The sequence below is a fragment of the Pezoporus flaviventris genome, unplaced genomic scaffold (assembly GCF_033815535.1).
Source record: "Pezoporus flaviventris isolate CSIRO_AGI_PZ_B2104156 unplaced genomic scaffold, CSIRO_AGI_Pfla_v1 ptg000009l, whole genome shotgun sequence".
Lineage (NCBI taxonomy): Eukaryota > Metazoa > Chordata > Aves > Psittaciformes > Psittacidae > Pezoporus > Pezoporus flaviventris.
The window spans coordinates 4,688,546-4,709,318 of NW_026892557.1; the positions used below are offsets into that span (position 1 = coordinate 4,688,546).

The window sequence follows — 20,773 nt, forward strand, 5'->3', positions numbered from 1 at the left end:
CCGGGGGATGTGTGCAAGTCCTGTGACTTGGGAAGGGTTGAGGTGCAAAAAGGAGCTGCCTGCTTCCTTCTGTGAGCTGCCAGCTCTTGGGCCCGGCTCCTTGGTGGCATTAAGTCCTGATGGAATGGTGGCAAAATACGTGTGTGGTGTGGGCACTGCAACACCCAGACCTTCCCCTCCTGCTCTCTCAGGGTCTGTATGTGCCATAGATCAGGTCTGCAGCTGCACTGATTCCCCCTCACCCTGGGGAGAGGTTGCTGCATGTTCTTGAGGTGGGAGAGCTGTAGTGCAGCATCCCTGCTCCGCTCTGCTCTTCCCCGTCCTGCTGTCCTGGCTGCCATGCACCCGTCCATCCCTCCGACCAGGACAGAAGGAAGGAAGGATGGCAGGAGCGCTCTGCCAGGCCGGGCAGCTGATGCCCATGGCAGTTCTCTGGAAGAGGAAACTGCAGTGAACCAGCTCAGCGCTAGGCTTGGCACTTCTCCTCCTGTTCTCTATTTCACAGGGGCCAGTGAGCTGTCACCCAGCTCCAGCAACATCCCTACCAGTGCCTCTGCTCGTGCTGTTTCCTTATGGAGCAGGGAGTTTGCTGGGGAAAAGGCAGGCAGGAATCTCACCTCGTTCCCCAAGTCCCTCTTTGCCTGGTGCATTCCCCACCACCCCAAGAGCTGGCTGTTAACAGCGCTAAGCACAGGTCGGATGTGTCCTTGGCTGGTTTATGGCCTTTATTCCTTGGGAACTGATCCTTTTTGTTACCTGCTGGAGCACAGAGGAGAAGATTCAGCCTCTGGGGGATATTCTAGGAGCTGCTGGACAAGGGGGTTGGGGTGGTGTGCGCGGCGTTGGCCTTAGGCAGTGCAAAGAGCTGCCTTGGAGAAACCAGCCCGAATCACGCTGCTACTGTTCCGCAGGGTCTCCCCCTCCTCTCCGGGGTTGGACACGGCCGGTGGGAGGGATCTGTGGCTGTCAGCAAGAGGAGAAACAAGAGAGCATGTGAGGGAGCGGAGCCGGACCTGGGAAGGCAGGAGGGAAGTTCAGTTACTGCCTTGGAAAGCAGGGAAGCTGCTCTCCGTGTGTGCGGGACTCCATCCCCTCTCCGGAGGAAGGTGGGAACTGTGGCAGCAGCAGAGGATGGCTCCATGGATGCAGATGGGATAAAGGAGCTCTCTGCCTGCTCTGGGAGCTGGAATGCTCCATGCACGGGAGAGTCTTTTCTCTTCCCGGGTGCTGACTTTCATATTGCCTTGTGAAGCGGATCACAACTCCAAACCGGCTCCAGACCCACATGAGGCTTCGCTGCTGGAGGGAGCCCGGGTCCTGTGAGCCACCGGCTCTTTGGGCTCTGTCAAGAAGCAAATGCCAGAAGGAAAAGTCACTTCTGTGCCCTTCCCTGCGAGCAGATGAGCATCGGAAGCCAGGTCTGGTTTGGGGGACATCCCGGTGACAGCCTGTGCTGTAATCACTTCCCATGGACCCAGGGAACTTGCTGAGCTGAACGGTGCAGGAGCAAGCATCCAGGAATGATGAACCTGCCCTCCCTGTGCAAGAACTCCCATGTGCTCCTATAGCATTCCCTTTGGAAGAGGAGCACACCAATGAGCTGGGAGCAGGAGTGTCCTCTGAGGAACAGGAGAGAGGGCTCCGAGGTTTTCCAGGCATTGGAAGCACTGTGGGTGCGATGGGGTCTCATGCAGCAGCACTGGTGTTCATCCTGGCCCTGCGAGTGTCCTCTCTTGCTTCTGGGAGCAAGCTCCAGCCCCATATGTAAGTAGCAATAAGAGCATCCTTGATGGGGGGGTGGGGGGGAGGTTGTAGGGCAGGGAAGTGTAAAGCAGAAGCTAAATGTGGTACTTCCAGCTCTAGGGGGAAGGGAAGAGCAGAAGAGTGAGGGGGGGGGTCCTGTGCTGCTTTCTCTGCTGCCAGCGGGACAGAAAGGGGAAGAGTCATTGAGAATGCAGAGTCTTTGCTTGCTGTAACACTGTTTGCAACCACGGTGCCTATTGTGGGAGTGCAGGAGGTGACTGCAGTGGGAAAGCTGTGCCCTTTCCTCCCAGGCCTGCTGGGTTTATGGCACTTCACGCATGGTCCTTCCCCCTTTCGCTGTCGGCAGCAGCACGCAGCCCGTTCTGTTCAGTTACACTTTACAGTTACCGTCGGGTGTTACTCCTTTGGCTTCCTTGGAACCCCTCCTTGTGGATCTGGTCCCCTGCCAGAAGATGATCTCCCCATGCAGGGGGGGCTGCTCTAATCCCTTTGGTAGCGAAGCGGCGTCGCTCGTGCCGTGTGCCAGCTCCAAGCTGCTCTCCGGGTGGTTTTGACTTCCTGATCGATAAGGGCCCCTTTTCAGCAGATAAAGGTCCCACAAGAAGATGCTTTCTCTCCCTTTGTGAGAACTTTGTGCTCCTGCCTCGACAACTCCTTTTAGGAACTTCTTGGATGAGCCCCTAGGGATGTGTGCCAAGGCACTGCAGAAAAGAAAGCAGCAGCGCCTGGGAAGTGCTGTCCCTTCCCACAGGGCACCGCTGCACGCACAGCCACTCTCTGGGGCACACAGGACCCTTTCTTCTCTGTAATAAATGACACCCGCAGGGTTTTGCTGCCAGACGTGTCCGTGGGGATCCTTCCAGCCCTGGTTTTGGATGAGCAGACGCTCAGAGGTGGGCCCCCCCCTCCCCAGCATCAGCTCACAGCAGTCCCTGTGTGCCCCTGGGGGCATGAAACGGCTCCGCTGCAGCCCTTGTGCTGCTGCAGTGATGTGTGTGGAGCTTGGCAAGGCCACGGCTTGGCAGTGGGCACACGGTGGGGTGAGGAGGGGAGCGATGCCGGAGAGTAGGAGATGTGCTCTCATCCCACAGGCACTGCCAGGGGTAGTGAGTGCCCTGCAGCAGCCCCATGTGCTTCTCAACGTCCAGGGTATTGAGTGGAACCTCTTCTATAGGAAGTATGTGTGTGAAAGGATTGGAAGCAACAGGAATGATCCCGAGTAAGGAATGGCTCATAACTTACCGAGTCAAAGGTTTCCCTCCTCTTTCTTAGTTCAAATCTTGGTGAAAGAGCATTAGTTTTAGACAGAAATAAAATGCAAGTGGTGCTTCCCTCATTTTCCCCCTGAGCTCCCTCAGTTCACTTACTTAATGGCATTAGTTTTACAGCCCTTAGCTCTGAATGAGTGAGAAAGCATCTAAGCGGACTGAATTCTAATCTGAAGCACTATTAACAAAACAGTATCTCATTTCTAGCAGCAGGATAATTTGTTTTCCAAACAGTCAGGAGATGCAGATGTCGTCGGTGTTTGCATTGAAAACAGTCAGGAAACCAGTCCCCTAGGCGCAAAGAGCGCACATGCATTCTTCATTAACCGAGAGTGGACGGAATGGAGATTTTCCATCTGTAAGGACGGGTTTGTGATGTTCGCGGTGCGGTTCTGCGACGTTTTACCGATTCATTCAGGCCTAAAGACATGCTGCTGAGAGACAGAGGTGCCCTTTCTGCCCCGTGTGCTTCACTGGTAACAGGCTGCTCAGCAGGGCATCGCAGTGCTTCGGGGGGTGCCTGGGCCGCACTGGGAGCGGGGTGCCCGTCCCCGCACCGGTTTAGTGAGACGAGGAGGCAGGTCCTGTGCGCGGCGCAGCCTGTCCCTCAGGAAGCAGCTCCCTCACCATCGCTTCTGTGTCCAGGCCGAACGTCTGCGCGGAGCCGGAGGTGCTCATCGTGGGGCAGCGGCAGCCGCGTGTCCAGGCCTTCACCCGCAGCGTCCAAGTGTGGAAGCCGGACTGCGGCGCCCGGCGGCGGTGCGCGGGCTACGAGCGCAGGTGCGTGCTCTTCCTTCCGAGCGCTCTGGGTTACGGGGAGCCCATCGTTGCCCTGGGGGGGGGCCGGCCCAGGGACCAGCCTCACTAACTGCGTGGTACCCTCAGAGGAGCCGTAGCAGGCAGGAGGGGCTGTGAGCATGGGCAGCAGTGCGAATAATGGACAAGTAATGGACCTTTGTTACCTACCCGGTGGGCAAACTGCTGTGCCCGATCTTCTCTGTGCTCCACCTGCTCTTCCGGCCTCATCGGCCGGCTACAAGCCTTCCCAAAGCACTGATTACGGTAGTAGTTTCAAAGCAGCATCTTGGACTAGAGACAGCTTTAAAGCCTTGGCTTGAGGAATTCCTCCTAACCTGTAATTGCCGGTAATTACCGTGGTGATGATATCTGCGTGGTGGTTCCAAAGGAGCAGAGTCCCTCTTTTGGCTGTGTTTAATGTTCAAAATGAGAGGTGCCCTGTCTGCTCCTGCTTCAAAGGCTGGGAACTCTTGAGAGCCAGATGCCCCTTTGGTCCTTTCATGTCTGGTTTTGAGGCTGTAAGTCAAGGGACTGAAGTGAAAAAACTCTGTTGTACTTCATTATAAAGATCAGAACAGCCTATGCTAAACCTGTGTTCCTGGTGGGAATACAGAGGTGAAGCCTGGAGGTACTATGGGGGCTTTCACACAAGGAATTCTAAAAGCAAGGCAGCAAAAGGACTGTGAGCAGAACTTAGCAGTACAAGAGCAGAACTTCCCCCAGGCAGGGTTTTGTCCCACATCCCCTCCCTCTGAACTTCTTCTGGGAGCTTATCCCAATAGGTGGAAGATCTCCTGCCAAGCTCCCTTGTGCTGAGCGGCCGAGGGCAGCAGAGCACGGGTTCAGCATTCCCAGGGATGCTCCCTCTGGAGCTGCTCCAGCTGGACCTGGCTCTGGCAGCACAGGGAGCAGGAAGCGCATTAACAGCTTCAGGATCTGACACACACGGGGCTGGCCTGGAACTGCTCCTGGTGCCTTTGAGGACATGGATGCAGCCAGGAAAATCCAGCATCTGCTCTTCCCTTCCCTGGCACATCATTCGGTGCTGCTGCCCAACTCGGCCGCTTGGCAAGGAGCAGCACCAGTTGCTGATGTGCCATATCCATAGGTGTTAGAGCTGTGTCCTATGTGTAGTTAGTGTCCTAAAATCCATGGGCATGCTCAGGGTGCTGCAGACCCTGCCACAGCCCCATTGCTGTGCCTGCAAGTGCAGTGTAGGGGGGTGAGCTGGGGACAGGAGGTGGTTTTCTATTGAGTTTGTGCATTCTGCAGCCAGGAGCATTTGCTTTCAGAGGACTTGCATGTATGGGATTGCAATGCTACCTAAAAGTGAGCACAAACCTTGCTCTGCACCAGCCCAGGATGTGGGCCCTGCCTGTCTGCTCCTTGGCAGCTGACCAGCGCATCCCCTGGGCTGCACATCCCGCTATTCCTGGGAATGGGATGGTTTTCCTACTGGTTGTGCAGTCTTCCTGAATTAGGTAAGGATAGGAGGTAGCTTTGCTCCCCCTGCAGTAATGCATCTTGGAGGAGCAGCAGCACTGCCCCAGAGGGGCTGGATGCCGGTTTTCCAGGAGCAGGATTTTCAAGCCTTAGTTCTGGGTTGTTCAATGTTTTCTGTGCCAGGGACTCCTTAAAGCACAAAGGAAAACAGAACCACTGAAGATAAAGAATCTCTGCGGTTCTCTCCAGTCTGCAGCATCCGGATACCCACAGGCAGCTGAGCCTGGCAAAATATTTGCATCTCCTTGAGAACCCACTTGAGCCGAGTTAGGGATGTGAAGTGTCCAAAGGCTTGTGGAGATGAGGGTGGGAGGGAGCAGAAGAGAGCCTGGGGTTAGTCCTGAGCTGTCCTGCGTTCATTTCTGACCTTACACAGGGCTGTGGAACAGGCTGCTCACTGCCATGCATGGGAAGAATGGTGTTTTCCAGCCTGTGGCATCCACTGTGTCCATTCCTGTTTCCCAAGGTGCTGTGTTTGCCATAATGGGCTGGGCTGGGCGATCACTCTGAGTCCCATGTGGGTCCAGCTGGACCCAAGCCCAATTGCTGGTTGCTCTGGTGTCTGAGGGACTGCAAATTGCTTTCTCAGCTGCTCCTGGGACACAACTATTTCCTTCTGAATTTGTTAACAGCTCGTCCAGGGAAGCATTGGTGTCTGCTCCTGTTTGTCAGCTGTGCTTCCATGTGCTGGCTGGCACAGGAGAGCAGCCACAGGGCTCCTGCATGGGGATTAATGGCTCGCTGTGATTTTGGGGGGAGAGGTGGCGGTTTGCAAGCATCCAGCCAGACCCAAAGAGCCAGACTGAGCTGGGGTAAATGCTTCCAGTGGACACGTACAACACATCTGCGGCACCCAAGAGCTGTTGTTGTTTGTCCGCTTCGCTTTGGTGTGCTCGGTTTCATGTTGTGCCAAAGGAGCTTTTTGAGAATCAGCTTCAAACGTGGTCCCTGTTTCAGGTTTCCCAGAGACAAAACAGCGAATTTCCGGGGAGGGGAAAGGGTCACTTCTGTTTATTTGTGCTTCAGATCAATCCCTGCTTCCCTGCCCCACATTCCACCCTGGAAGTCACTGGAAGGAGGCGTTAAAGGGACCTTCAGCCCCCAGTGGAGCGCGGTGTCCCGGCTCTGCCGAGCCTGGCTGTGGAAAACACAACTACGTGATGAGCTTTTTGAGCCATAGAGTCAGGGAATGGTTTAGGTTGAAGGGACCTTAAAGCTCATCTGGTTCCAACCCCTGTCCCAGGCAGGGACACCTTCCACTAGAGCAGCTTGCTCCAACCTGGCCTTGAACAGTGCCAGGGATGGGGCAGCCACAGCTCCTCTGGGCACCCTGTGCCAGCGCCTCAACACCCTCATAGTCTCTCATATCTCCATCAGGATTCCGATGGTTTTTTAGCTCAGACACCCCCTTTGCTCACTAGAACTGACTGAACTACCTTAACATTTAAATTTCCTTTACGAATGAGTCGTTTGAGAGGAGCTCGGAGCTGTGAAATAGCTTAGCAAAGGAGAAGAGTCAGGGGTGTTATAGGACCCGGCCGCTCATCTCTCCTCTTCCCAATTGGAGCACATTAAGAAGTGTTTCCTTGGCATCAGCGATCATTGCTAGACCAGGTGGAAAATGTCAGCACATTTGAAAAGCTAATTCCTGCCTCTGTGTGCACCCGCAGGTAGAGTTACAGCCTTCCCGTTCCCGTGTTCCGCAGGAATTCACGTTGTCCGGGTGGAATCTGGGTTTGTTGTCTTTCAGAACTGGCTATTACACGGGCTACAGGCAGGTCTACAAGGTGATGTACCAGACCACGTACAAGTGCTGTCCAGGGTGGTCCCAGCTTGGAGGTGATGCCGGCTGTCTCTACCGTGAGTATCGTGCTCCTCGGGTGCGAGTCTCCCTCTGCTGCTGGCAGGGTTGGGTTTGGGCTGAGGATGCTCAGTTCAAGCCCTATCCCTGCAGTAAATGGTATAAAAAAGGCTTTAAAAAGAGCTGGGATGGGGGGGTTGTTATTTGTATTCCTTTTTCCTGTGCATCGGGGGGGGGTTCTCTGGCTTCCCAGGAAGTGCTGTGTGTTGCTTCCCGGTTTTCCCATTTCCCCATCGCAGCACGGAAGGGTTTTCAGTCACATTCATTCCTCCCATTGCCAAACGCCACTAAATGTATAAAATCAGGCCCAAACTGGTGTTTCAAGTGGTGCCGTTGGCAGAAGCTCTGGAAAGCTGTAATCCGAGCCCTGAGTGGGCTTGTCCCTCACTACAAAAGCCAGTAATTGCTGTCTGTGTGATCGAACGTGCCAGTGACGGATGATGTGCCGGCTGGTTGGTTTTACTCGGCCTTCATTAGAGATGCTTCCTTGGAAAAGGCAGCCTTAGGCCAATTGCTGGGGAATTTGGCCTCAGTGCTGCACTCCCAAAGGACTGGATTTTGGCCAGTGGTTCCTCATTGGAGCCTGCTCCCTGGCCATTCCCACTCCAAACCGTGGGTGAGAGTGGGATTCATCTCTCAACTGACTGGGATGAGGCTCCTCAGCTACTTTGGAAAGGGGGGGGGTTGGGTGCTATAACTGTTACTTGAATACTCACTGAACTTGAGACCCACCTTGTCCTCCCCATCGCCTGCTCCCTCCATAGCCAAAGGGTGAGCATTTGGTCCTTGTGGGACCCAGCAAGGGATGTTGAGGCACCCCATCAGCCGCGTCCTGCTGGGGATATACTGGTCTTTGCTTCTGAGGTGTGGAGAGCAAAGTAAAATCTTCTCTTGAATCAAACAAAGGCTTATCTGAGCATGTGTGTAGGAATAAATGTCGCTATCAAGGCAGAATCACCCAGGCTCCCTGCGCTGTGTTATTAATTCTCTGCCTGGCTGCATACTAGAGCTCTGATCCTTTCTGAACTATGCTATTGGAGGTGTGCTCCTGCCTGCACCATAGAAAAGCAGCTTCTTTTTAAGTAATAGGCAGGCAAGCCAACAAAGGGTTTGGGATCCAACCTACCTTGCCAGCAAGGGGATGAAAGATGCTGTGGCCAGCTCCATTGTAAAGGTGATTTAGGTTGTAATTGAGCCACAATGTAGGAAAATGTCTCCCACAGGTAGTCACCTTTTGTTCCATAGAGAAGCTGCGTATGCCTTCTGTGTGCTGTGATGCTTGAAGCAAAGGTTTGAAAGGCAAGAAGAAAAAGGTGTGCCTAGCAGCCAATCTTTATTCTCTCTATTCAAAAGCCTGCAGCACAGGAGAGCAACCCCACTGTGCCAGAGGAAGCTCCATGGGTGCCCAATAACCTGCTGTCGGTGCACGGATAACCACCTCAAATGAACTCAGACCAGTGCGGGCTGTGATGGTTTTTCCTGCTGAGGAAGTGAGTAATTCCATCCAGGAAGGAAGCAGGGAAAAGGAAATGAAGCTGCTCAGGGCACGCTCTTAACTCATCATCCTCATCACTGGGACCAACACTCGGAAGCTGGACAATGGTCTCCACAGGCTGCTGGCTGCAGGGTCAGAATAGAAAGAGGAAGACTAGAAAAGAGGGAGGTGCAGCTCTTTGAGACTCCCAGTTAATGTCACACTCGCTGCTGATGTGCTGCTGGTGTTTATTTTCTTGTCGTGCTTCCGTCGGTAGTTCCTGCTGCTCTCTTTTAAATGGGTCTTGTTTACACGTTTGCTGTGTATTATTCCCAAGAGCAGGAAAACTAGTGGATGTTTTGCAGCTGGAGAGTAAGCTGAAGGCCAGGTTGCAAAGTCCTAGCTTTTCCCTTGCTTCCCCCCATTCAGCCTTATACTTCAAAGCGAGAATGTGGGTGATGTGATCAGTTAAATGGTATTTCAGGAGGAAGGACACGGATGCATCCTGTGCCATGGCTGGTCTAGCGTAGCTGGAGGAGCATCCCACAGCCTGGACCGAGCCCATGGGGTGGCTCTGCCTGGCTGGTACCCATGCAGGAGTTTCTATCCTGATCTTCAGACTCTCCTAAGGAATGCTTCTGGTTTCTTCATAACTGAACCCTCATCCCGAGGAGCTCCCAGCTTTCGGGTTGCAGGGGTGTGATGACTTTTCCTGCTGTGGCCTTGACCAGCTTGTTCTTCTGGGCCAGAAGAAGGTGTAGGAAGGACTGGCCGGGGAAATGAGTCACTAAGTATTAGTGTAGTGCTGAGGCAGGGAAACAGCCAGGGCATGATGTGTGTTAGAGGGTTTTCTGCTCTGCACACAGCAATCGCCAGGCAGCCTGTGATCACTGGTGTAGCTGAGCTGAACACAGCGAAGCTGTGCCAAAATATGTCAGCAGGATTTGTGGCCCTTCCTATCTGTCTCCAGAGATCATTGATCGTGTTCCAGGAGCACAAAGGTGGGGAAGGCTGTTGCTGCTGACAGTTTAATTAGAGCTGTCGGAGGCCACACGATGGAATCGCTCCAGCAAGGACATCTTATCTTGCCTTCCCTCGGAGGCTGGCATCCCATCACTGCAGCGCTCTCCTCGCCCCAAATGCTGGCCTGTTCATCACTTTCCATTAAAATACTTAGAAATCAACCCATCTGATGTGTTCTTAGGGGAAATTTTCACCACTGTAGACTTGTGTGTAGCTGGTCAAGGCCAGCTGAGCCTTCTGGTAGGAGCATGAGGGCTTATTGCACTTCCATTGCCTTCTGTCCTGGAGCATTCATCCTCTCAGTCCTTTTGGGAATGAAAAAGGTCAGAAGTCAAGACACCCTCTGCATTTTTAGCATGGCATCAGGTTCTTTCCCTGCTTGATTACTGATAGATTGACTTCCAGAGTAAGCTTCTCAGTTTCAAGTGGCCTCTGAGATGCTACTTAAATTCCACATGGGTTCAATAATGCAGTTAAAGCCCTTGCTGATTAGGATGAGGGGCCTGCATGTCTGGCAATCCTTGTGGCCTCTCCTTTCACGGCGATGGGTGGGAATGCCCAAGCCCAGTTCTGATGAGCAGGCTAAAGGAAATGGAGCAGCCTAAGTGAGCAGAGGCTGGCCAAGAAGCAGCTTGGCCGTTGTGTGGCTGGATAGCTGCTTCTGCCAGCAGCGTGGTTTGCTCTTTTGGTGCCTCCATGGAGAAGCTCGGTTTGAGCTGCTGGTCTAAGGCTTCAGTCACCCTTCCCGGTTATCGTTAATTGGAGTTTTTGTTCAGATCAGGCTCTGCTCTGATTTCCCTATTAGGGCTTCCCTTTGTGTCTCACCTCTTGGCTCCTGGAGGCTCATTGTTTTGTTAGCTGAAAGGCTTTGCCTGAACTTCTGAACCTCGGTGTTGGTTGGACTCCCACCGTGGGCTCCCCTAGGAGACCGTCTTTGTCCACGCGGAGGATGGCCACGTTGTACCTCAGGGAGCCCATGCGCTGAAGGAAAAGTGCTTTTCCTCATCACTCTTCCTTTTAAATCAATCTCTTGTCTTCCCAAGAACCCCACCTTGCTAACTCCGCACCAAAGATGCTGTCTGGCCTTTCAAGCAGAAGGCAGCCATGCTTTCTGTGATTTATCCTGTCTTCCCTGTTTCCCACAACAGTGCCATTACCCTAGTCCCAAATTTCTTTCCATTAAATTCTGTCGCTCTGAATTAGGAGCTGATTTGCAGAAGGCTTGGAGGACACGAGAGAGGGAGACTCGCAGGCCCCCGGGCCCCCTGGGCTGGGAAGTGGGTTGTTGTGATTTCCACTCTGGCTGTGCCAGCCTGAAACACAGAGCAGGGAATTGTCCGGCTCATTCAGGAATTCTGGGGCACAGCCAAGAATAACACCCGTATCTTCTAATCCCTGGTTTGTGTTGCTGCAATTGCTCCTCATATTTTCCATTGTTGCGCTTTGGGTTTCACTGAACTGCTTCAGAGGGCTGAGTGATGCTGGCACACAGGGCTGGAGACAGGCTGAGCTTCACTGGGCCCCTGCCTAAAGCATGGTTCTTAGGGGACCAAGGTGAAGTAGGCAGGGAAAACCAAATCACTTCACTATGCAATTTGGCCACAGAGCCAATTCTGTCTAACAGTGTTAGGGCCTGAAGAAAAGGCATAAAGCAGAAGCCAGCCCTTCTTGCAAGCCTACAGCCAGCCACACGTGAGGCTGCAGCTCCAGCAAATCCTGGTGCACATCTGGAGATGGGAAGTTGCAATGAAACAGTCACTGCCCAGAGCTCCTTCTGCTTTGCCATGTGGGAGGACAGGCACAGGGAAGGGTTTGTGATCATCACATGCATGGCTCAGCTGGGCAGGATGCTTGGGAAAGAGATTCCCAGGTTCCAGTGTTCTGTACCAGCAGCCCAGCACGGGGTTGAGATGGGATCACAGTGGTCCCCAGGGATATGTGGCTATGAAGAGCAACTAAAACATTAGATGAGAAAATAGCAGGTTTCTGAACCAACATTTCATCACTGTTTCATTAGTTTAGGGAGGTGAGTATTTGGGTTTCAATGCTACCTTTGTATTACTAAATAATCCTTTTATTTTGGAGGCAGGATTTGAAGAATCATCAGGTCCTTAAAGGAGCCAAAGCTGAGGCTCGAATATTTCAGCTATAGTGCATCTAAGGTGCAAAGTTTGAGGACTTTGGCTCCCAGTAGTGTGTGCCTTGGGACTGGGATAACCCTGACTCTCCCAGCAGGAGACAAACCTCGCTGTCATCTTTCCCCATATTATTTCCACTAAAGCCAAAGCCAAATCTCATCTCTGCTTCAGCAGAGGATGCTTTCCTAAGGATGCAGCGTGTGTTCGCAGGTTGATGGTTCACTTACTCTGCTGGCAGGTTGCTCTGTGCAGGGCAGCAGCATCTTCAGTCACCATAACTGGTGGCTCCATCAGTGCTTGCTCTGTGCTTCTCCTCCTCAATCTGTGTTTCTGAGCCAACAGGTTTTGGATTGCCTGGTCTGTCTTTTGTAATCTCAGCTACTTGAAATAATTATGTTCTCTGGATCCATCAGCTGGATCAATAGGACACAAGGGCCCCAGTAACACGCAGGTGACCGTGATGCTGTTGGCAGTTGCGGCATATTCCTTGCCAGGATGCTTAAACTGTAATCCATGGGTCCCCATTGCTGCTCTTGGACCAGAGGTGTCTGCAATCCAGCCTGGGCTGAGCAGGCACCTCAGGGTAGGTGACTGGGAACTGCTGGACCAGCTCCCACTGAGAAATGCTGGATGATACCATGAGATCTCTTGCACCATGTTGACAGGTGAAGCTCTTTTTGCTCCCCATCGACAGGAGCTTGTTCTGTGTCTGTACACTTTGACAAAGCATGGCACATGTGACAGCATCGCTTGTTCACAGTGTTTCTCCTTCCAAGATGATCATTTTCTAGTGGAAATTGAAACCATTGGCTGTGTTGTGTGAGTTATGGGAAATAGACGTTTCACTGGAAAAACACACCCTTGTTTGTGGTTTTATTTGGGCAATTTCAAAAGGTGGATTTCAGAAGCCTAATTGGGCATTCTCTGTCTCTGTGTACATTTTACACTTCACTTGGTGAGAACAGAGAAACGTGGCTGCTCAGGCTTCCGTACAGTTTAGCTCTATTTCATCCCTCACCCCTTCGGAAGGTGACGCTGCTTTTGGGTCACTGGGAAAGCTCAGAGGAGAGGTGGGAAGCACCTTCCAGGGGTTATTCCTGACAGGTATATCCCATTTCAAAATAAATAACTTCTTTACCTGATATGATTCTGCACAAGCCATTTTCTGACTATTATGCCCACTTCTTGGCTGGAAAAGTGTTGTTGCATCAACAGTCCTGCAGCTCTGCTGCTGATTTCCTGCTAATCCTCACATAGCTGCACTGTAAAAAACCCTTAGACATTGCCCAAGGTATTTTACCTCCTGTGCTTTGAATTTTGAGTGGGAACTTCATCAGGGAATGGGTGTTTATTAGTGCGTGTGCACTTCCCATCCTGATCTGGGGAATTCTTGTATCCCTCCTCTCTGCAGCTGCCTGTGGTTACGGGGTTTGTTTCAACGGTGGGAACTGCGCAGAGGGATCATCGCAGCTCTGCCATTGCTCCTCTGGCTTCCAAGGACCCCGCTGTCAGTACGGTAAGGAGCCTTTGCGTGTTCTTCCTTTCATTTTCAGGTGGAAGGGGAGAGGGTAAAGACAAGGGATGCCCCTGGCCGCTGTTCTACCTGCAGAACTCCAATAATCCGCTCTCTCCTGGTTTTGGCCACTGTTTGTAACGTTTGGGGAACTTGGATGTTTGGAAAGGAAATGCTTATCGTGACTTGCTGTGAAGCATAGCCCTGCACTGTACAATAGCCTTTATTCCTGGCTGCCATCAGCAGTGGGATTTGCTGGAATCGGAGAAGGAAGCTGATTAAAGTTGGGTCAAACAAAGAAACCCCGGGGTCGTGGCCTGTGGAGTGAAGCTCAGCCTGGGGGAGCGTGGCGATGGGCTGCCACAACTGGATCAGTGATATCCTGCTTAGGCTTCATTTTGGGGCGGCTAAGCTTTATTTAATTAGCCTTCATGTGATATACAAATGCTCTTCCGGAGGTGCTTGTGTTTCCCGTGTTCGGTGGTTCACAGATGTTCTGATCTGGTAACATGAGAGTCTATAGCAAACAGCCCCTGAGAGCTGGAAGGGTTCCCTGCGCTGCACACACGGTCAGAAAAACCCAGCCCCAGAGTGACCAGGACAGAGGGTGGGAAGGTCACCACGAGAGCTCAGCAGCTCAGGGAGCATGTGCATCCTGCCACTGTGTTATGAGAGGGCGAGGTCTTAGACCCATACAGTAGTTTGGGTTGGAAGGGACCTTCAAGGCTCATCTAGTCCAACCCCCTGCAATGCTTTCCATTATTTATAGCATTTTCCAAAAGCCACAGTCCTTGCCACAGGGAATGTGATGATGGAGGATACGGGAAGATCCCTGCCACAAATTCCCTTCCGCTTCCTTTCTCACTGACTCCTGTAAATGATTTTTCTTGGTAAATGCTTTTTCAACACATTCCTGGAGGAAATCTACTTGTCTGTATTCCCGTCTTCTCCTTCACTGCTCAAAGGACTCAGGGTGGTTAACTTCTGTGGTGCCAGCCAGCATTTGTGCTGGGTCTTAAGGATGGGAGGCTTTTCCTCACCTGCCACCTCTAAAAAGCTATCCTGGTATTGGAGATGGTGATGCCTTCTTGAGAAACAGCTCCCCAGGACAGTTGTGCAGCATTTACTGGGCTGAACTGGGGCTCTCTGATAGAGAGGCTGTTTAATAAACAGTGTGAAAATAACCCAGAGGGAATGCTGAGTTGCTCCATGGTGATATTCTTTAGTGTCATTCCAGAAATCTCAGTGTCTGATCTTAATGGTATCACCTTTTCTTTCCTGGAGGAAATAGGGATGTGTCTGTTTTAAAGGCAGGACGTTCTCTGTTCTGGCCAGGCTCTTATCATACCTTTCAGCATGGGATATTTTTACTGGCCAGCCTAGAGCAGCAGCAATCCTGTCCTTACCCTGGCTGGAGAGCAGGCGGAATCCCATCAGTCTGGCTCTCAGGGGTGAGATGTCCTTCCTGAGCTCCCTAGCTGCTGGAAGTGGTAGTGTTTGAGCACTGTCCATCTGCATTAAATCCTCTCACTCTGAAGGCGAACCTCTCGATAGGGCCACGAGAGCTCTTTCAGGAAGGTCTGCACTACATCTTGTTTACCTATCCCAGTTTCAGCACCTTTTCTGCTACCTCTCGGTGCCTTTTTGATCCAGTAAAGTGCTGTCACTGTTGGGATTTATCTCCCCCCCCCCAAATGTGGTATTGCCAACCTGCCATAAGTGGAGTACAAAAGAGGAGGTTGAGCTGAGCAATGTTATAGTGACTGGAGAGACTGCTTCGGAACGGAGGGAGCAGCTGGGTTGTCCCAAACTCCTTGGTTATCTTCCATGTCTGGTAGATGAAAGGGTTGTAAATGGAGTGTTTGAGGTTTGGTTTGGGCTGAGGCTGTCTTTTGGAGCTCCCCTCTTTGAGCTTGGATGTAAATGACCTTTCTGCAGAGGGCTGGTTGCCGGGAGGGAGGGGGTGCTGGGAGCCTGGGCTCTGCTCCAAGCCTTCCCAAAGGACCCTCAGACCACCCGAGGCTTCGGGGTCCGGGTGAGGTGAACTCGGCATCCCCAAGCAGCGGAGCAGCTCCGGTGCTGCCCGAGACCTCACTCACCGGGGGTTGGAACGTTCACGGCAGGGATGGGGAGCATAAAGCTTGTTGTTATTTGCCTGCCTCTCGTGCTGCAGATCAGCTGCTCGGCTTCAGCCTTTGCTTACTGACCCTTTCCTGGTGGAGTGGATCCTCTCAGCAACACTCAGACTTGGGGCTCCCTGTGGGAATGCTGCTGCAGGGACAGGACCCTTCCTAATTAGCCCGGCTGCGTTTTGAATGCTCGGCCAGCCCCGGGCTTCTTTAGCTGTGCACAAAGGAGAGGTCAACTGTAAGCAAGCAGGGCCCGTGATTAGTGTCTGCTTTTGCAAGGGCAGCTGAAATGGCTTTGTCACCGCTTCAGGAGACCATTATTGCCCCTTTCTTTCCTAGCGCTGCCCTCATTTACACAAGCATTTGACATGCCCTCCGTGTTGTTTGATTGACTAACGACCCTATTTCTCCTGCTGATCTCTGGAGCTGTTCAGTTGAAGCCTCTGCAGTGTGTTAGGGCATGGGCTGCTTGGGTGGAGGCGTGGGAGAGAGGGGTTTGCAGCAGCCTTGGGGCTAGAGGTGGTAACCAAAGAGAGACACAGGCCTGCAGAGCACACAGAGTTGGAATGGGAAAGGTTTTGTCTTTGGAAGCAAAGGGGGAAAGGAAAACACCTTGTAGACTTGGTCCCAGGAGCCTCTTTCCAAGTTGGAAAGATGCCCCCAGAGAGCATGAATGGGTGACAATGCTTGGTTGGGCTCAGGTGACTTCCCTGCACCAGGGAGATCCCAGTGCTGATTCCAGAATGACAATAGCAAGATATTGTGTTGGTGTTGCATGGATTTAAAGTTCACAAGGCCGATTTAAAGCCCATTTGTGGGATGAAATAGTGGCAATGGTTCTTCGGGTGTCAGTTTATTGGAGAGAGTACATATTTAACAATACCAGGGCTAAATTAAGCTGAGTGTTTCTCCAACAGCCAACAAGTCTGGATACTCTTATAAGCAGTCTCCTGATGCAAAGGCTTAACCTTCTGCTGTGGAGGGGAGAAGAGCCTGAGCCCAGACATTTCTGCTAGTCCGTGGTTCTGCCGTGCAGCTCTGCCTGCTGGGATTTTCCCTCTTTTTGGCTCAGGAAGGCAGTGGAACAAGAGCAGCTTGTGCAGAGCTCTGCTTCGTCCTGTGCTATCTGCTTGTCCATCAGCCAAACACGAGGTATTTAATAGCTGGCAAACAGGTAGCACTGAACTCTTTGAAGAAGTCGGTGAGAGGAAACAAGCCAAGGGTATGCAGGGGCTTATTCAGTTAAAAAGAAGGAGTCTTTTGTGAAGCAAGTCTTTAAAGGAAGAGGAAGGGTGCTGAAGCTGGAGGAATAGCTGGGGTAGTACCTGCGAAATGAGTTTCCTTGGACTTCCATCCTTTGGGAAACCGGGGGCCCAGGATCCCTCACCAGGACGCACAACACAGTGCTCATTGCAAGCTTCCTGGCACGATCTCTGGATAGAAACCTGGACGTAAATGCAGGGCAATTACTCTATGAATAACTTCACAGTTCATATGATTTGAGTTTCCAGAGGTTAACTGGAGTACAGTGAACAGCCCTCTGCATGTACGCTCTCACGTTTAAAGTGGTCCAGCTTTGTCCAGCATCATCTATGAGTGATGTAGTGTATGCACATGCAAAATACTACTGACATGCTTGTTTAAAGGAATATGATAGTGGGTGAAAAAGAGACTAAAGTCTTCAGGGCCTTACTGGATTTGAAACATGGCTTTCTTGTCCTCTTCAAGCTTTCCTTGGGTTGAACTCAAGAATTAAGGATTTCATTATAATTTAAAAGAGGTGATTGTGTTCAGTGCAAGAAAAATGTATGGCTTAAGTTCTTGAGACGACTTGCAGCTCTTTGCTCAGGTTTTGGCAAACAAATGAGAGAGGAATCCTCTCGCTGACGTTGCACGGGTTTGAAATTTCCATGTAGATCTTTACTGCTCCCACATTAAGGTCTGTCAGGGGTAAGAAAAGCTTGGAAGGGGATTTCTATTGTGCCATGCAGAGAAGACCACATCTCCACCCTGTTCTGAGGGATTCCTACCTTGGTCCAAGCCCTGTGAAGTGCTTCAAAGTGACGCACGGGGTTTGTTTCCCTTTGTGAGGACTGAAACTCCTCAGCACCTCCCGTGATCAAATCCTTCATTACTGCAGTGCCAGCACCATGGCAGAAGGTCGGCTCCGCGCTAATCTCCCTGCAAGGATTTCCGGGAATGTCTGCAGCCGGCTGTGACCAATTAAAAAGGGGGGTTGTGTTTGCAAGGCAGCTCTCGGAGCTGACAGGGCTCCAAAGAGCTTTACATTTAGGGAGCAGGGTAGCCTACCCTAAGCATTTTCTTCTCCTAAACTATCTGTTGAAAGTAACAGAGCCCGGAGCTGAGACAGGGGATATTTATATAGGGGAGCAGACTGTTTTCCAAGCGATGAAAAATACTCCAGTCTCACAAAGGAGCACTGGGATCCCATCGTGTAATTGGCAATAGGAAGAACTGGATACCTGAGTGCCAAGTAGACTGAATTAATGCTGAATCCTTGGACCGTTACTGGAGAGGACGAGATCATCCCCCAGGTCTGGTAGCCAAGGGCCATCCAAGCTTCCAGCTGCTCACCCAGCTGGCTGCTTCCTCGAAAAGACAGACTGATAACAAACCACAGAGTGGTCCAGCCTATGGAAGGACCGTTTCGGGGGCATGGCTGAGGTGTGCCGCTTCTGTCTGCTTGTGCTTGGCCACTCGCCCCTTTGCGTTTGGCTGTTGTGTGTAATGGAAGAGAAGTGACCCAGGACGGCTTAATGCTCAGGACCTGTAATAGTCATGGAATTGTTTAGGTTGGACGAGACCTTTCAGATCCTCGAGTCCAACTGTTAACCTAATCTTCCCTTGTTTCCTGGGGATCTCGTGGAAACTGGTGGTGCGGGATCCACACTGGCCATAGGCACAAGGGAACGGGTTCCAACCAAAACAGGGGGTTTAGTGAGTGAAATGAGGAGCGGAGGCCAACGCAGAAAAGATAAGCACTGCTGTGAAACCTTCCTGGGATTTTCAGGATTAATTCCTGCTTGCATACATAGCACGGTCTGTAATAAATCATCGGAATGTTGTGCTTCCAATTTCTGGGTTTGGAAAGGTTGGAGAAAATATTTTCTTCCTCATTATGTGCTGCCTTCTCCAAAGCGTTTTTGTACAGCAGTGCTCTCTAGCAGGTGATAACATCTTTTAACCAGCCTCTGAAAGCCCTTATCTCCACCTCAGCCGCAGGTTTGCTTTTCATTTCTTGCTTCATTTGTTGTGTTTCAGTCTGTTTCCTCTCCTTTGGTCTCAGCGCTGCTGTAGAACTTGTGTGATAATTCAGGAAAGCCTACGTTGAGATTCCAGTCATTACAGATGCTCCTCTTCCCAGGAAGGTGCTCAGAGGATTCCTGCTCCAGAGGTTTAGTTAATGAGAGTTATCAGAGGAAGGGAGGACACTTTCTGTATATCCTTGATCCAAGTTCAAGTGCTTGTGCATTCCTCTTGTGCAATGCAGGTCTTTTCCTGGGCCATAAGCTTGTTCTTCTGTGCTGCCTTAACCTGCCTAAGTTGGTTGATAACAGAGGGGAGGGAAATCTCCCACTGACATCCCCCACAAGCAGATTAAGGGTGGCAGAGCCAGCAAAGGCGTTTGTTACAGCCGCTTTTTACTGTGAAATAGGTTACAAACTTCAGGTGAAAAATGGCATTTTGGAAAATGGGAATCCATCCTGTTGTGCGTATATTTGTGTATGGAGGTTTGTGAACAGCAGGATATAACAGTATATACGTGGCTTATAGCATATTAATACCACCAGCTAGTATTTAAGAACATATATTGCATTTTAACAGCTCCCTCATTGGAAACATGGAAGTGATTTGCAGCGCAGTGACTATTTCCCTATTTTCTTTATCATCCTGGCCATACACGAGCACACAGACCCTTCTGGCACACCCAGACTCACACTTCACCAAAGCCAAGTGGCTCCGCGTGCACACGCAGACACGTGCTGTATATAGCTGTGCAGACAGTTTGTCTTTGCATAATTCAGTGTTCGTGGGGCCTTTGTAACCCCTTTAAAATGGGAATATGAAGGGGTTAGACCCTCTGTCTCCATAAACCAGCCAAGAAGCGTATTGGAAGGCCAGCAGGTGTTTTTAGTTTGCTGTATGTGAATGCATATTAACTGTCTGTCTTCTGCCTCCCCAAGCTAATAAACCCTCAGTTGAATCTGGAAGCCCTCCACTCAACCCCAGAGCAGCAGGCGGCCCCGCATGGTGATGCCAAGAAGTCCCACCAAACTCCATTCTCCTCCATGGACCGTCTCTCACAGGCTAGACACTGGGGCTGCTGGCCTTTAGCTGCTCTCTGAAGTAACATCGTGTTGGTTTGCTTTCCCTTGATGCTGGGCCACGAGCTGAAAAGCCTGTCATTTAGGACACTGTCATTGCTGTTGAGGTTTGCCTTGCACATCACTGTGCATGTCATTGGCCGGCCGGCTCAATTGTGGGTGCACACAGGCCGTGGCTATTGGTAGCTTTGCAGTGGATGTTTCTCACCCTAATAAGTGCATCTCCCTTGCTCGGGCGCCTTCATCCAGGCTTCACAAAGAGGTCTTGTAGGTGGCAGTGATTTAACTCTTACCGCACTGATTTGAGGTGGGACCCCACTGCAAACAGTACAAATGAACAGTGACAACAAAGATGTAGAAACCCCCATATTTGCCAATTAAAATAGTGATTCTTTTTCTTTAGAGATTTAAGGGCTTGCTTAAAGGCTGGCTAGATCACAACCAGAGCTCCAAAGCAGTTGTTTCGAATCCACGATAATGGAGGTCAGTCATGCTGAGTCGTGGTCCTGGTCTGATCGTCGGAGATCAAAGAGCCAAAATAATTCAGCCCTGTGTGATAAATGTGAGTGATGGGTAGGATGCTGGGTGCCTTTCGCTGCTTTAATGGAACGGTGAGCAGTGGATAAAGGGGATGGGTGGGTTTTAAGCTGTTGAAGAGAATCCAGGGGATATGGTGCCTTTCCTCAGCATACCACTGTGTTTCGTGAGGCAGGCTGGGTTTCAGTACAGCAGATGCTGAGATAATGGAGGCCAGATGTATGTCATTAGAGGATACCTCTTTTTACCAGCTGCAAATTGTCCGTCACTTCCTCTGCTGTACATTTCATCGTGAGAAGCTTGAATTCCCACAATTTACTGGTATCTCAGATGTTATCAGGCTTCTCTTTAACTGATAAATAATGGGTTTAAGCAGCCCAAGCCAATCACAAGTGGAAAAGTCAAATAATAAATTGTGA

At 51.3% G+C, this 20,773-nt stretch overlaps 1 protein-coding gene across 1 annotated transcript; it reads left to right on the forward strand.

Moving 5' to 3' along the window:
- Positions 1-671: 671 nt before the first annotated feature.
- LOC133267792 (multiple epidermal growth factor-like domains protein 6) lies at positions 672-20,314 on the forward strand. Its single transcript, XM_061450405.1, has 5 exons — positions 672-1,764; positions 3,678-3,812; positions 7,084-7,193; positions 13,241-13,345; positions 19,677-20,314. The coding sequence occupies exons 1-5, from the start codon at positions 1,679-1,681 to the stop codon at positions 19,745-19,747; spliced, it is 507 nt and encodes a 168-aa protein (XP_061306389.1). The 5' UTR covers positions 672-1,678; the 3' UTR covers positions 19,748-20,314.
- Positions 20,315-20,773: the final 459 nt, after the last annotated feature.

Bases quoted from the DNA above. Each gene is read 5' to 3' on its own strand.
- LOC133267792 (XM_061450405.1), top strand. From the start codon at position 1,679: ATGGGGTCTCATGCAGCAGCACTGGTGTTCATCCTGGCCCTGCGAGTG. The intron at 3,813-7,083 runs GTGCGTGCTCTT...GTTGTCTTTCAG, and splicing joins TGCGCGGGCTACGAGCGCAG to AACTGGCTATTACACGGGCT. The intron at 13,346-19,676 runs GTAAGGAGCCTT...TGCCTCCCCAAG, and splicing joins AGGACCCCGCTGTCAGTACG to CTAATAAACCCTCAGTTGAA.